At 38.6% G+C, this 15,955-nt stretch overlaps 1 protein-coding gene across 4 annotated transcripts in view; it reads left to right on the forward strand.

The window, feature by feature from the left end:
- Positions 1-15,955, forward strand: part of LOC139480324 (neuronal calcium sensor 2-like) — a 237,514-nt gene that overhangs the window by 203,539 nt on the left and 18,020 nt on the right. For all 4 annotated transcript variants that reach the window (XM_071263379.1, XM_071263378.1, XM_071263380.1 and 1 more), the window contains one exon: positions 10,181-10,456. In XM_071263379.1, coding sequence (XP_071119480.1) covers positions 10,181-10,456 — 276 coding nt within the window. The remainder of the gene's footprint in view (positions 1-10,180; positions 10,457-15,955) is intronic.

Below are 15,955 nucleotides of genomic sequence, written 5' to 3' on the forward strand. Positions count from 1 at the left end.
TATAATAATAACTTTATTGATAATTTATAACAATAATGGCTCTAGTCGTGGCAACTTCCAAACTTTCGGGAAGTTGTGATCTATCGGACCGTCATTCAGGCGATCTGAAAAATACTATCATGAAAGTGTATCCCGTGGATAAGCCGACCCCTTTCTACAGAATCTTTTTTCTGGTCCTCAAAATTCGGCTTATACGCGGTCATATACGGTATATTCTACACAACCTGGTGCCCATCTTCTGCCTAGGTTGGACAATGTAATTAATACCACAGGTGTAACTTAGACATTGACTCTGTGTAATTGGGGTTGTCAATTACTGCTAAGTTGGTATATATAATAAAATTTGAATCTAACACCAAGAAACTGTTACTTGAAGGCGAAAATTTGCTAGTATTGCCAATTAGTCATAGTGTAGATCAAGTCTAGACCAAGCAACCATATTACTCTGGTTCCTATACTGAAGCCAACTGTGGCGGCTGTGTATGTTTGGAGAGTGAGTTGGCTGGTGATGTGTTCATGTGGTGGTGTTTGGGAAAGGACAACTCTCACCTATAAAACTGTCTCTGTGGTGTGGTGGGTACAGCGACTGCGAAGAGAGCAAAAGGTCTGTGTTCAATTTCCTAGCCATTTATTTGCCTAGCTCTCAGCGTAAGAGGCATAAAACTGGCTTGCTTAGAGTCAGCATATGTGTCTGAATGGGGTATCCATGTTAGACTGCACCTTTATAGTATCTCAGTGAGCTAGTTCTATAAAGCCTGCATTGTACTAGTTAAAAAGCAGACACACACATTCATGCATATAGCTTTTCCAGTGAATTATTTTGAATGCGATGTAGAGTGCCATTTCACCTCACCTGTTTAATCTGGCTTATGTAGTCTACTGGTCTACTGGTAGAGCATCTGCCCGGGGAGCAGAAGGTCCGGGTTCGATCCCCAGCCGTGTCATACCAAAAGACATCAAAAGATGGTACTTGTTGTTGCCCTACCTGGCACTTGGCATTAAGGGCAAAAACTAGGACTGGTCGGCTCGGAGTCTGTATACTGTGTCTGAGTGGGGTACTCATGTTAAACTGCCGCATGGTATCTCAGTGAGCTAGCACTATAAACTTGGCATTAGTTCTGACTAGTACACGACACACACACACACACACACACACACATTAAACCCCATTTCACCTCACCTCACCTAATCATGTAAGTGTCTACATTGGAACCCAGGGGTGGCCGGGTAGCCTAGTGGTTAAAGCATTCGCTTGTCACGCCGAAGACCCAGGTTCGATTCCAAACATGGGTACAATGTGTGAAGCCCATTTCTGGCGTCCCCCACCTTGAAATTGCTGTAACATTACTAAAAGTGGCGTAAAACCATACTCACTCACTCCCATTGGAACCCTGTGTTAACCCATTTCACACCTGATCTCTTACTGACGAAGATACATAGAGGTTTTATACAGACTGATTAACAAACAGTGGTGATAATGTGATAACTGGAAATCTGTAGCGGCCGAAACTGAAAGAAATAAGCAACATTAACAGTAAACCAGTGGAACAAGCCGGTGACCTCATCACACATCTCCAAGTCCCCAATTGCGTCCATCCATCGTGATGTACAGCATCTGTCTCTGGTAAGGTATTTTATTGGAAAACTCCTATGTTTTTATCAAGGAAGTCATTTGGATGCGGACACAACTGATCCATCAGAAGGTCTTGGACAACCCTTCCCAGGTTTTCACTTCAAATACTGGGCATAATTCCTCCATCTTTGTCTGCAGACTGTGTTAGGAAGAACCAGTCTGGGACGACAGATTGGTCTGGTGGTTCCACTTAACTCGGGAAGATGTTGAGGGCCATTTACCAACGCTGTATGAGGAGAGTGTTTACCGACAGGAGACACATTCATATTGCATCCTATATGGAAAGCTGATATCTGATGCATCATGGGTAAACCTGGGTGATCAGCTCATTTATCACATATGATGCGGAGACTTCCTCGTTACATGTGTGTCTTGTGTTGCTAATATCTTATTTATTATAACCATGTATGTTATGTACATATCAATCGGGGGTTTCATACTTGGCTGGTTTTTCCAGTCAAAGATCTTTATATTCTAGTGGTTGGTTAACGCTTTGACCACATTTTTATTTTCTGATGAGTCCAATGAGCTGTAGTTCGTATGCACTGAGTTGGAGCTGCAACCAATTTATTTCAAATTTATTTAAAGGTGCAGGATCACATTTTAGTTTTGGGCAGTACAGTCGCCTGCCATCTACAGTGCCAAGCTTGTTGTTTCCCATAGGTGTGCCAGAAACCTTTGATTGTGGGGTCCAATCTTTGTACCTGATTATGTTTCTGCGTTTGTCAGCACCAAACTCGTGTTTCACCGAAGAGGTAAATGTCTAAACTCTGCATCACTTGGAGCTTTCCTCCCATATCAAGCTGACACACTGTAGTATACAAGAAATAGTGTTCAAGCAGCATTAGACCAAAAAGGGAAAGCATATGGCTTCTCTATTCGTCCCTGCTTTAAACCTGACTCCCTCACTCACTCACTCTGTTTGGTTTTTTTTGTAATTGGTAAAGGAAGACATGTATGGCTTCTCTATTCCTGACCTGGTCAAAGATACTGAAATTAACCACATGGTGACTTCAGTATTGTCACACGTCAGAAAACACAGACCTGACATGTCATCATTGTTTGTATATCACTGGATGAAGGGATGAATTGTTTTCAAGTAATTACTTAGCAGCCATTAAATTCTATTCGCACTTGACTTTGCAAATTTATCATTTCTCCACTGGAGATCTTTCACCTTTTATTTGATTATGCCAATGGCCATCAAGGACTTGTCAGATGCCTGTATATGTCCTTCTAATGCCATGGCACTCGTGCATACTAAATGTCAGCACCAGAGAATTACTAGTCACGTTTTTCTGCTGAAACAGATTCCATTGGGCATTAAAAGCAAACTTGTGGTAAAAATTGTGCAAATGGATCAGTGAAAATCAGTGATGACACCGGGTGTTTGCAAAGAGGGTAAGCATGTTTTGGATGCTTCGAGGATTCTTATTAAGGTGTCTGTTTTGACACTAAAGTCGGGAGCAATAGGATCTACTATTTATATTTCTTTCTGTGTCTATTTTGACCTGTTTTGAAGGTATGAGATACAATTAATCATGATGTTTCTAGGGCAATTATTATGGTAAAAAGTAGACTCCCAGGGTTTGGAATGAAGTACACTTTAAGTGCTAGGATCAGGAATAAACTTTAACTTGTAGTGTTAAAGAATAAAGTGGACTTTAAGTACCAGGGTTAGGAATAGCATAAACCTTAACTGCTAGGGTTAGGAATAAAGTTGACTTTAAGTACTAGGGTTAGGAATAAAGTAGACTTTAAGTACCAGGGTTAGGAATAAAGTAGACTTTAAGTACCAGGGTTAGGAATAAAGTAGACTTTAAGTACCAGAGTTAGGAATAAAGTAGACTTTAAGTACCAGGGTTAAGAATAAAGTAGACTTTAAGTACCAGGATTAGGAATAAAGTAGACTTTAAGTACCAGGGTTAGGAATAGCATAAACCTTAACTGCTAGGGTTAGGAATAAAGTTGACTTTAAGTACTAGGGTTAGGAATAAAGTAGACTTTAAGTACCAGGGTTAGGAATAAAGTAGACTTTAAGTACCAGGGTTAGGAATAAAGTAGACTTTAAGTACCAGGGTTAGGAATAAAGTAGACTTTAAGTACCAGGGTTAAGAATAAAGTAGACTTTAAGTACCAGGGTTAAGAATAAAATAGATTTTCAATGGACATAAATTTGAGAATGTATGTAAACAGTCTTTGTATTTGATGATGTTGGTGACTTTCTAAAATTGTGACATACTATTATTGTTTCAACTTGTGATCTTTATTTCCATAATATTTGAAAAAGACAAATGTCTTTGTCATGAATTATTACTATTGGCTATAGATGGTTTTCTTTGTAGGATAAAAACATGGCCCTGCAACTATGCCAATATTTAATAAGAGAAGTTTCCTCAGGATAACATTACTCATTTATCAGTTGATGTAGGGGAAAAGGTTACAGTGTACCCTCCAGATGAGATTACTGATAACGCTGCTGTTATCAGTAGCCGGGAATAAACAACAAGATGCTATTGGCTAGGTATTAAACAAGGAATGGCTTCACTGATTAAAATCAGTGAATGTAAAAATTGCTATCTGTTGTTAGATTGTGGACATTGAAAAACATCACACAGCTGTTACAAGGGACCTGTCATTCATTGTAGTGATGTTTTCCCTGATTTGGTAAAGCACCTGTAGAAACAGAAGTCACTGTATTAAGCATTCAGCTCCAATAAGCACCCCCTGTCCAGCTTCTGGAACAATCTTTAAACTTAATTATTTTTTATTATGATAATTGTTTTTTATTATTATTATTTTTTAAAATGTAAACTTTTATTCACAAGAGAGTTGCCACAGTTTTACAATTAGCCCTTACAGACTCACATGGCGAGAAGTATACGGCTTGGTGTGATAATAACATTTCTTAGAATTATAAGTACAAAAATAAGTTAATATATAAATTACCTTGTTCTAAGATAATCTTTATATAAATATGCACTCAATACACAGCCTAACATTTGCATGACAGACAGTATTTTCTTGTGTTTATAACACATCTTTACAGAAAACACTGCAGTGTTCAAGAGGTATAATATTATATTTGCCTGGCAAGTATTATCAAAAAGATGTTAGTTTCATGAACTTAGAACGAAGTCTGTTTTCTACTGCTCTATCACTGACAACAAATGAACCCGCATGTTTTTTATATGCTCTAACTGCTCAAAACGCTCACCAAGGCGAATACGGTGTTCAATGTTAAAATTATTCATTATTGAAATCACATATCTCCGGAGTGTATATTTCAGAAGATAGAAACAGGTGTAAATCAGAATGCGTATTTTAAGGAATAGTTATTTTAACAGTTTATCAAATATGTGTGGATCAATATGAGACTCCAAGAAGGCTAGTTAATGTGGCCATACACAATACTGCCTTTGTGATTTTCCAACAGGCAAGAGAAATCCTTCAAGAAACATTGATTAGAACTGGTTTTTCTACAGATTCCGATATTAAGCATGGATCAGTGAAGAAAAACTGTGTTAGTGCTTGGCGTCCAACGTATAAGACAAATCAGGCAGTTTTGATGTGGGCAGACATTGTGAATAACTTTATCTTGAATGAACTAAACAAGCTCTTTGCTTGTGACATTTAATACATCTTCTGATATGTGCTTGTGGTATTGATTAGTCCATTTGATTCCCATGTCTAAATCTTTGTATTGATCACTTTCCAAAAGGGATTATTTGCCTTGGTCAGTCATATCCTTTAATGAAAATGTTGATTCATTTTGGTGTTAATTAAATGGTAGGTTTTAGGAATGCAGATGTATGATTTGTTTGTTTGTTGTTTAACGCTGCACTCAGCAATATTCCAGCTATATGACGGCAGTCTGTAAATAATCAAGTCTGGACCAGACAATCCTGTGGTTGACATCATGAGCATCATTCCACACAATTGGGATACGATGACATGCATCAACCAAGGCTGACCACCTGATCCTGTCAGTCCCCTCTTACGACAAGCATAGTTGCCTTTTACAGCAGCATGGATTGCTGAAGACCTATTCTACCTCGGATCTTCACGGTGCAGATGTATGAGAGAAGGATAATCTTCCATATTTGTCCTCTCTGGGTATTCTGTGTTATATCCGTCCACTGATGCTTTGAACATCGGATTTTGATACTTTGTCAAAATTGTAAACTAGCTTTACTTTGAGTTTTCCAGCAACATTAAGCTGACATGCCATGATATAACTGAAATACTGTTAAAAGCAGCATTGAGAACCTAACTCGCCCCAATATCTTTGCCAGTATTGGATTTTTGTTAAAGTTTAAAGCTTGTTCTCGAGTGTTCAAAGAACAAGTAACTCCCAGGGCGAGACTCAAGTTATCGGTGCTATTTGTGGTGGCAGATGACTTCCAACAAGTCACTGCTAAAACTAATAACAAAGCTCCAAGGTAACTGATTCATTTTTTAAGGAGTTAGCACACATGGCATTTTGGTCATGCAATAAAACATGTTGGTGACTGTCATTATATGATGGAAGAATGCAATCAAACAGATTTCTGCAGTAGTCCTCAGGATCAACATGATTTGTTGGAAAATGAATTATTTAAACTCTTTGACGTTATTTTAATAAATAGTATAGTCTGAGAATTTTGTCAACATCCGCTAATCCATGTAGTTTGTTATATTACTCTGAGGAAGAAGCAAATTCTGTTGTGACACATTCATGTCACATGATGCTACAGGTCTTTTAAAAACATTCTGTGACATCATTCTCTTGCTTGAACACTCCATTATTTTTTAGGAATTGACAGTTATTTGTCCATTATACATTATCTTGAACCAACATTTCAATTAATTTTACTTCGAATAGGCGGAACTATTTTTTTTCGTATTTTGACAAGTGAATGATTTCAAATCTTGTCGGAAAATGTGTGTCGCCAGCAGGATTCAAACTTGCATTGTTTGATTAGAAGACGTCCAATTGTCGTCCACAGTTATGGCGTCACATGGTGATACCATGTGAAATTAACTATTAAGTATTTCTAAATATTTGCATAATCCTTAAGCTCAAATATAATGACTTTCACTGTGAGTTCATCAGTTTGAGAGCAAAGTGGTATGATCATCAGAGCTTGCGACATATAAATGCTTTAGATTGATGAAATACTAGTCTAGGACCCCACGACATTATAATGACCTGTGTACCATGCATTGTAAATATCAGCACGTGACAGAGCTTGTGCACGTGCAACAGCGGCAGAGAACACGTTCCTTGTGCCTCGTGCAAAGGCGACTCACACAGTATACATACACTCTACAAAGAGTGCTGGTGTATTTTTAAAATATATTCCACAAGAGAATGTTTTGGCAAATGTAAAAGTAGGGATGTGTTTTAAGTAGGGGCATATCCTCTTGATTCTCCATTCCTTAAGAATGATGGGCCTCATCTCCATTACTTTTGGAGAGTTACTCGGACATTCCTCTCTTCAGCACTCTTATTGGGTGCAACTTCTTTTTTAAAAATTTATTTTCACTCTTTATTCATCATTTATTGGGCGTAACTTGATGAAAACATTTAAATCAAGAACTGATGCAAAATATCTTTCAAGAATGTGATTTAATTCTCACTTAATAAACATTCATTGTGTCACTTCATCTGTCCATTACATGTTGTTGGAGACAGTCTAAGCTTGATGCTCGTCCATTATAAAATTCCAGTAATGTTTTATACGGAGTAGTAAAGCCAATTTGTTTCACAGTGTTTATGACCATATTGGTGAACATATTTATAATTTAAACTTTCATTGTGATCACAGTGCATCTAGAAGGACTTCAAGAACAGAAAACTGTCAAGTTCCTTCACTCAATCAAAAGTTAAATATCTTCCTTCTCCTGTGGGCGAGGGACTTGCTCTTTCATAGTATAACACAAGAGTGTTTGAGAGGCTAAGTATTTAATGTTTTCGATTGTTGGTTCACAGTGGCACTTGTAGGTTTGACCAATGTCCCAGACATGTGCAGTGAGACATAATGGTGGTGTGACCCCAATCTGACCCTGCTGTTGCAAACATGAGCTACTGGTCTCCCAGGAACATGGTGTCAGGAGCTGACATATACCAGGCACTGCTGGGAGCTCATGGTGTAATATCCAGTTAGGATTAGGACACATTATTGTCAGTGTCAGAAATGTTGGCCCTTTCTGAAGTTTCCAGATGGGTTATGACGTCTGTTGGTGCTCCAGGGAGCTCTGGCCATCACAACATGTTCCGCTGAGTGCAGCTTAGTGCTCTGTCACAGGCAGCATTGTGGATACATTGACAGGGACTGCCATTATCTTCAGGATAGCTGGAACCCAAAGGATTTAATAAAGTATAAATATTAGCATTCAGTGTGTAGGAATATGGCTTTGATAGACGGACAAAGGCTCTTCTATGTCAAGGTGCTAAACTTAACCATCAGCATCTCCTGTTGCTTTATTTCCCTTCAGCATCGAACACTTCCTGTTTTGATTGATGGGGTAGCTGAGTGGTTAAAGCGTTCGCTTGTCATGCTGAAGACCTGGGTTCGATTCCTCACATGGGTACAATGTGTGAAGCCAATTTCTGGTGTCCCCTGCCTTGATATTGCTGGAATATTGATGAAAGTGGCGTAAAACCAAGAGTCTGCATAGTCATATATACAGTATGTGCACAGTGTTCTAACTCAAACTTTAGAAGTGGGTTCGAATCCTGGTTCGCCCCGATTATGTTTCTAGGTTTGTCAGCACCATACCTGTGCTCTTGGGTTTCGCCGAAGTGGTAACTGTCTGAGACCTGCATCACATCGGGCTTCCCTCCCACATTAAGCTGACACGCCGTGATATAACTAGAATTCTGTTTAAAGCGGCGTAAAACCCAACTCACTCACTTACTCAAACTTTAGAAACTTCCAACTGTAAAAGTTCCCCAGGTGACATTACAAAGAAACATGGGGCCACCCTGATTCTATCCTGGCCCAGTTGGTCCGGTAACTTCCTTCCTTTGATCTAGTGCATGCTGCTTGTTAACCTCACCGGAGGCTACAAAAACCTGCTGTTTTTCTAAAAGAAAAACGAGAAACGGAGGAAATTGATGGAGACTTGCCGACTTCCCGACTAAGGAACTATTTTGTCGGTGTGGGAGCACCTGGTAAACCAGTGTCAGACAATGTAGATGGATTACTGCCTGTTTCGACCTGATTTGTTACCCAGACGACTGTCACACTGCCCAAAGTGCTCACTCTTACTTAATTTCACAGAATGTTTTCTGCACCCTTTTTTTCATCCAGTTTTCAGTCTCGGTGACAACTGGACATTCAAGATCCAGATGCATTTGTGAAAGATCAAGTTTAGAAATTTCAGAAAAGAAATGTTTCTTCTCCCCCCCACCCACCCCAGCAGAGGTCTGCAACTCTGAGTGACTGTTCGTGATTAATATTGAAATGCATTTAGCTTGTGGCATCTTCATCAGGAGTCACCAAGAATGTTTGTTGAAGATGATGTAGCAAAAATTGAATTTCATCCCGAAAGTTGTTTATCAAATTGGTTTAAAAGATGCTTGTCACCTTTTGAGATCTTGACTTTATGAAATTGAAATTTTTATGCCAGTAGATTTACAGTTGCAAAACTGTTTCTATGTATAGGTTTTTAGATTATGTGTTGACAAATAGAACTCAACCTATGTATGACAGATCCCCTGATAGTTAAAGTAGAGACAATTTATGCCTTGCTTGACAACGGTATAAGAGTCTGTAACAAAATGTCATATTTACAGTCAATAAAGAAGTTGTTATCCATAAATTGTGTCTACTTTGTCATCCGTCAACTTCTAAGTGATGCCTATCGACCAGTTCCCCTGGTAGTTGGTACAGAGGTTCTGTTTGGCCTTTTCTGTCCTTTTCTGACCAATTTGATATAGGTGAACTTCAGAACAGGTGTATATTATGGACAGGGTCAAATGTTTTCCAGTTTTTTGTGTAAAGCTGCAAGGCAGATTCAGTGTCAGATATACAGCTTTCAATTTAAATTCACCCAGACCCGTGAAGATTCCGGGTTAGAATAGGTCTTCAGCAACCCATGCATGCCATAAAAAGCGACTATGCTTGTCGTAAAAGGTGACTAACGAGGTCGGGTGGTCAGGCTCGCTGACTTGGTTGACACATGGCATCGATCCCAATTGAGTGGATCGATGCTCATGATGTTAATCACTGGATTTTCTGGTCCAGACTCGATTATTTTACAGACCGCCGTTATATAGCTGGAATATTGCTGAGTGCGGCATTAAACAACAAACAAACAAACAAACAAAGATAAATATGTGACTTCTGATCTCCCTTCCAGAATGTCCTGGATCCATCCTTCAGCTGATCCTCATGGTTCATGTTGCTGTGTCCTTGGCTATTCTTGGCCATTGACCTATTTCATAAGGGATATTTGGGGATTTCTAAGTGGCGGCTGTAGGAAATGCTACATGATAATAGAATAGTAACATAGGACTAATTGAATCTTGCTGCTAATTCACTTTGTCTTGACTCACAGGAAGACTGCCCAGATGGACAACTGTCAAAGGAGAAGTTCAAGAATGTCTATGCCAACTTCTTCCCGGGAGGAAATCCAGATGCCTTTTGTGAGCATGTGTTCCGGTCGTTTGACCGTGATGGAAGTGGGTCAATAGAATTCAAGGAGTTTCTAATGGCGATCAACATCACATCACAGAAAGGCAAAGCAGAGGACAAACTCAACTGGGCATTTGACATGTACGACATTGATGGGAATGGAACCATCGAAAAGAACGAGATGGAGAGCATTATAGAGGTAAGGTGAACACCATGTATAGAATGGCTGACGTGGATGTGAGAGGTGGATGGATATATGGCAGGGTGAGGTGGGTATATAGCAGGAGTGAGGTGGGTATATAGCAGGAGTGAGATAGCGGGTATATAGCGGGGTTGAGATGGATATATATCATGGGTGAGATGAAAATATAACAGGGTTGAGATAGGTATATACCATGGGTGAGGTGGAAATATGACAAGGTGAGATGTATATGTAGCAGGAGTAAGGTATCTACCATCAGTGAGGTGAATATGTAGCAGAGGTGAGGCAGATATATATAAGAGGTGAGATGGATATATATATTGGGTGAGGTGGATATAGAGCAGAGGTTGAGTGAATATATATCAGGAGTGAGTTGGATACATGTCAGGGTGAGGTTGATCTATATCAGGGGTGAGGTGAAAATATAGCAGAGGTGGCATGGATATATATCAGGGGTGAGGCAGATACACATTAGAAGTGACCTGATGTCAGAGTGAGGTGGATATATAGCAGGTGAGGCAGATATATATAAGAGTTGAAGTGGATATATAGCAGGAATGAGGTTGACATATAGCAGCATATATTGTTGACCAGAACAGTCGATCACACTGAAACACCAGCATGAGTGGAAGTTAATCATGTGTCCATATGTGAAACAATTTCTTTGTGTTATGACCCATCAATATCATCGGTCATGACATCACCATCACAGATGTGGACTTTTTATTAAATAGACAGGATGTATATGTTATAATGGCATTGCCAGTTATCACACGGACATTGATGGCAAGTCATAGAGATAAGATGCATGGCCAGGGCAGAAAAGCCCTTCTTGACTGACACTTTGTGACATAATTTGTGTCATCTGAGATGCAAAGGCAGGGAGCAACACCAGTTATTTTAGTTCCACTAGTAAAGTCTAGACAGTGAATAACCATGGATGCCAGGATATCGGGAGCTGCAGACAAAGGTCGCTCGCCATGATCCCCTCCTGTCAGCAACACAGGATATTTGCTTATGTATATCTGCCTGGTTTGGTACTGGAGGAAGTTCAACTGTTAATGGGTGACGTGATTGGGTGTAGGTCCGGTGTTACACATGTGTCAGCATGCCCAGTGCCCTGTGTCACACGATAGAACAGCGTATCCCAACTATCATTTGCATGATTTTAGGGCTGGCTATTGATGCAGATCATAGAGATCAATAATCGTTAACAAAATATTGATTAATTATCAATAGATATATAAGTAACTTTGAGCAAATGCAAAAAAGAATCTGTGAAAAAAAGTCTGCATGTTTTACTCCACTGGTGAGCGTGGGACATTTATGCAGTAATTACTTTGTGGACATTTGTGATTTCACAAAAACAGTTACGTTCCCTCTTCAGCAATTGACATTATTGACAATAACAAGTCTGTTTGGGTATAATCAATTTAACCAATATGCTCAGAAATGGCAAAACTTACATCTCATAATCTTACGAAGCAGATGAAACATACTACCTGTTAATTAGTAATCATCTATTTCTTGTAAACAAATATTTATAATCTCCCTCTCAGTTTGAGAAGACGACATATCCTACACAACCTGCCTGTCCTCACCTATGAAAACTATAACTTGTGTTAATACTGTCATATATATACATGTTAATACCTACACTTGTAACAATATACATGAAATGGAATATAAAAAAAAATAAGAAAAAAGAAAAAAAAGAAAGAAAAAAGTCTGTTTTGGTAAATCTAAACTTTATTTCATCAGAATAGCTTATGTAATATATAATCAATGACACAATTTTCATATTGTTAATCTTTAATGGTTCTTCCCATCGATATGATTTCCAAATTCAGTTGATGTATTTTCTCATCTCTCAATTAAATGTTGTCAGAAATCTTTCATATACATTTGTTTAAATCTAATAATGATGGGATTAATTATAAACCTGTTTTCGGTCTCCACAAACATCATATGATACTTAAATTGTTCATTTAATTGTCAAATAAATCTCAGCTTTTCTCTAGAAATATTTTCTACGAGAACACCATGCTACTTTAGTTAACACAGATATAATTTGGACCGCACTGTACATCATGCATTTATATCAAGTTCCATTTAGATTTCCTCTGAAAGATATCTTACCACAAATACAAGATCAAATGAACTAATTATGAATCTGACTTATCCAATGATTGCCCTATAAACTTAATCAGTTTTGACGTTAATGATATCTGTTGACATGTACTTATCAAATCAGATTATGGAGTTAATGTTGGGAAACGATTATTTGTCTTGTAGGAACTGAGATGAAAGACATACATCAGCAGCAGTATACTAATATGATTATGGAAGATGATAATAATGCTTAAACTCAGTTACGTCCATGAATGTAAGCAATCTTTATTATTTATTTTCTCAAACTATACATTTGGATGTAGTTCATTCATGTTTTATGAAGACTGCACTATTAAGAAAGGGATATTCTAAGTTCTTGAGGGGGATACGAGGTTGATGTACTCTCATGTCAGTTTATGTACCCTGTACCCTCATGTCAGTTTATGTACCCTGTACCCTCATGTCAGTTTATGTTCCCTGTACCCTCATATCAGTTTATGTACCCTGTACCCTCATGTCAGTATATGTTCCCTGTACCCTCATGTCAGTTTATGTTCCCTGTACCCTCATGGCAGTTTATGTACCCTGTACCCTCATGTCAGTTTATGTTCCCTGTACCCTCATGGCAGTTTATGTACCCTGTACCCTGTACCCTCATATCAGTTTATGTTCCCTGTACCCTCATATCAGTTTATGTTCCCTGTACCCTCATGTCAGTATATGTTCCCTGTACCCTCATATCAGTATATGTTCCCTGTACCCTCATGTCAGTTTATGTTCCCTGTACCCTCATATCAGTTTATGTTCCCTGTACCCTCATGTCAGTTTGTGTTCCCTGTACCCTCATGTCAGTATATGTTCCCTGTACCCTGTACCCTCATGTCAGTTTATGTTCCCTGTACCCTCATGTCAGTTTATGTTCCCTGTACCCTCATGTCATTTTATGTTCCCTGTACCCTCATGTCAGTATATGTTCCCTGTACCCTCATGTCAGTTTATGTTCCCTGTACCCTCATATCAGTTTATGTTCCCTGTACCCTCATGTCAGTTTGTGTTCCCTGTACCCTCATGTCAGTATATGTTCCCTGTACCCTGTACCCTCATGTCAGTTTATGTTCCCTGTACCCTCATGTCAGTTTATGTTCCCTGTACCCTCATGTCATTTTATGTTCCCTGTACCCTGTACACTCATGTCATTTTATGTTCCCTGTACCCTCATGTCATTTTATGTTCCCTGTACCCTGTACCCTCATGTCATTTTATGTTCCCTGTACCCTCATGTCATTTTATGTTCCCTGTACCCTGTACCCTCATGTCATTTTATGTTCCCTGTACCCTCATGTCAGTTTATGTTCACTGTACCCTGTACCCTCATGTCATTTTATGTTCCCTGTACCCTCATGTCTTTTTATGTTCCCTGTACCCTGTACCCTCATGTCATTTTATGTTCCCTGTACCTTCAAGTCAGTTTATGTTCCCTGTACCCTCATGTCATTTTATGTTCCCTGTACCCTCATGTCAGTTTATGTTCCCTGTACTCTGTACCCTCATGTCATTTTGTGTTCCCTCTCAGTTTATAATTTATCTTAGTATTTCTTTCAAAGTTTGAGTAGTAAATGTGTCATATTACTAGAGAGGGAGGGTAGCCTAGGGGTTAAAGCATTCACCCATCAAACCAAAGACCCTGGTTCAATTCCCACAATGAATATAATGTGTGAAGCCCATTTTGGAAATAGTAACATGCATAACATTTTTTTAATAATGACAACATTGGTGTATAATAATAACTTTATTGATAATTTATAACAATAATGGCTCTAGTCGTGGCAACTTCCAAACTTTCGGGAAGTTGTGATCTATCGGACCGTCATTCAGGCGATGTTTCTGACAGATCACGATCTGAAAAATACTATCATGAAAGTGTATCCCGTGGATAAGCCGACCCCTTTCTACAGAATCTTTTTTCTGGTCCTCAAAATTCGGCTTATACGCGGTCATATACGGTACTTAGAAAATTAAGAAAAAGGAAGCACATCTTGTATAAACAAGTTTAAATTGATGTCAGAGATCAAGCAAGGAAGCACAAACTTAGCTCAAACATCGATGTAACCACAATTTTGTGATAAAAGGTTACACGGCAAGGTGATTGACAAGTTTAAATTGTATTTCCCGTGCTGTAGACATATCTAAAAGCTGCAATCGATATCATCGTGTGTGATTTTCTCTATGACAACACGGAAATAGGTATCATGTTGTTTTGCCTCAGCTCCCCTGGGGTTTTAGTGGTTCAGTTAACAAAAAGTTCAATATCATAACTTAGACATTTTAAGTACAAAAGATCTCAAGAAGTTAGTTCAGCAAATATTTTGTTTTTCTATTTTGTTATATTAGTTGTTGCTTATAGCAAATGTACTGAAAAAAACATTTTGTTTTGTTTGTTTGTTGTTTAATGCCGCACTCAGCAATATTCCAGCTATATGACGGTGGTCTGTATATAATCAAGTCTGGACCAGACAATCCAGTGATTGACATCATGCGCATCGATCCACACAATTGGAAATCAATGACATGCATCAAACAAGTCAGCGAGCCTGACCACCTGATCCTGTTAGTTGCCTCTTAATACATGCATAGTTGCCTTTTATGGCAAGCATGGGTTGCTGAAGAACTACTCTACACCGGATCTTCATGGGTCCTGAAAATAACAAACGACCCCTAGTGATGCAATTACCCCATGTATACCACCGCCTACTTGTCATGTGTGGAAGTTTGATGAGTCTCAATTCACGATCTACCAATCAGCCTAAGCCCAGACAATCACATTATTAATGAATCCCAAATATTGATTTACAATTAACCCACCTTTGAGCGTGTGTGTGACAGGTGCCACTGATGGGTCAGGATACACTCCCCTTTTTGCAAACACCTGGTATCAAGACTTATTGACAGTCATTCATAAACACATGCTTATAACATAGTCACAATCATATGATTTCCTAAGATTATGGAACTGTTTATTGTCGCTTTTAGTAAGTCAATGTAACAAAACTCTGACTTTTTATAAGTAACATTTTGTCATTTTTAAATTCTTTTCTCCTTCTTTAAGGTTTATTGCAAGGCACAAATATCAAAAGTCTCATCAGTGTTGCCGTACCGGAAGTTGATTGGGAATCGGTGTGATATGCTGATCAGTCCACACATTTTCAAAGAAATTAAATTCACTATTTTGAATTAAATACTGAATAATACTTATGAAATACATTTAAGACGAAAGCATTGATATAATTTCCCCATTGGATATTTCACATTATAAGAACAGCACTCAATAGTGCACTCAGCAACCTATGCTTGTCATAAAAGGCGACTTTGTTTGTCGTAAGAGGC

The sequence above is a fragment of the Haliotis cracherodii genome, unplaced genomic scaffold (genome assembly GCF_022045235.1).
Source record: "Haliotis cracherodii isolate W230 unplaced genomic scaffold, xgHalCrac1.p SCAF_4, whole genome shotgun sequence".
Lineage (NCBI taxonomy): Eukaryota > Metazoa > Mollusca > Gastropoda > Lepetellida > Haliotidae > Haliotis > Haliotis cracherodii.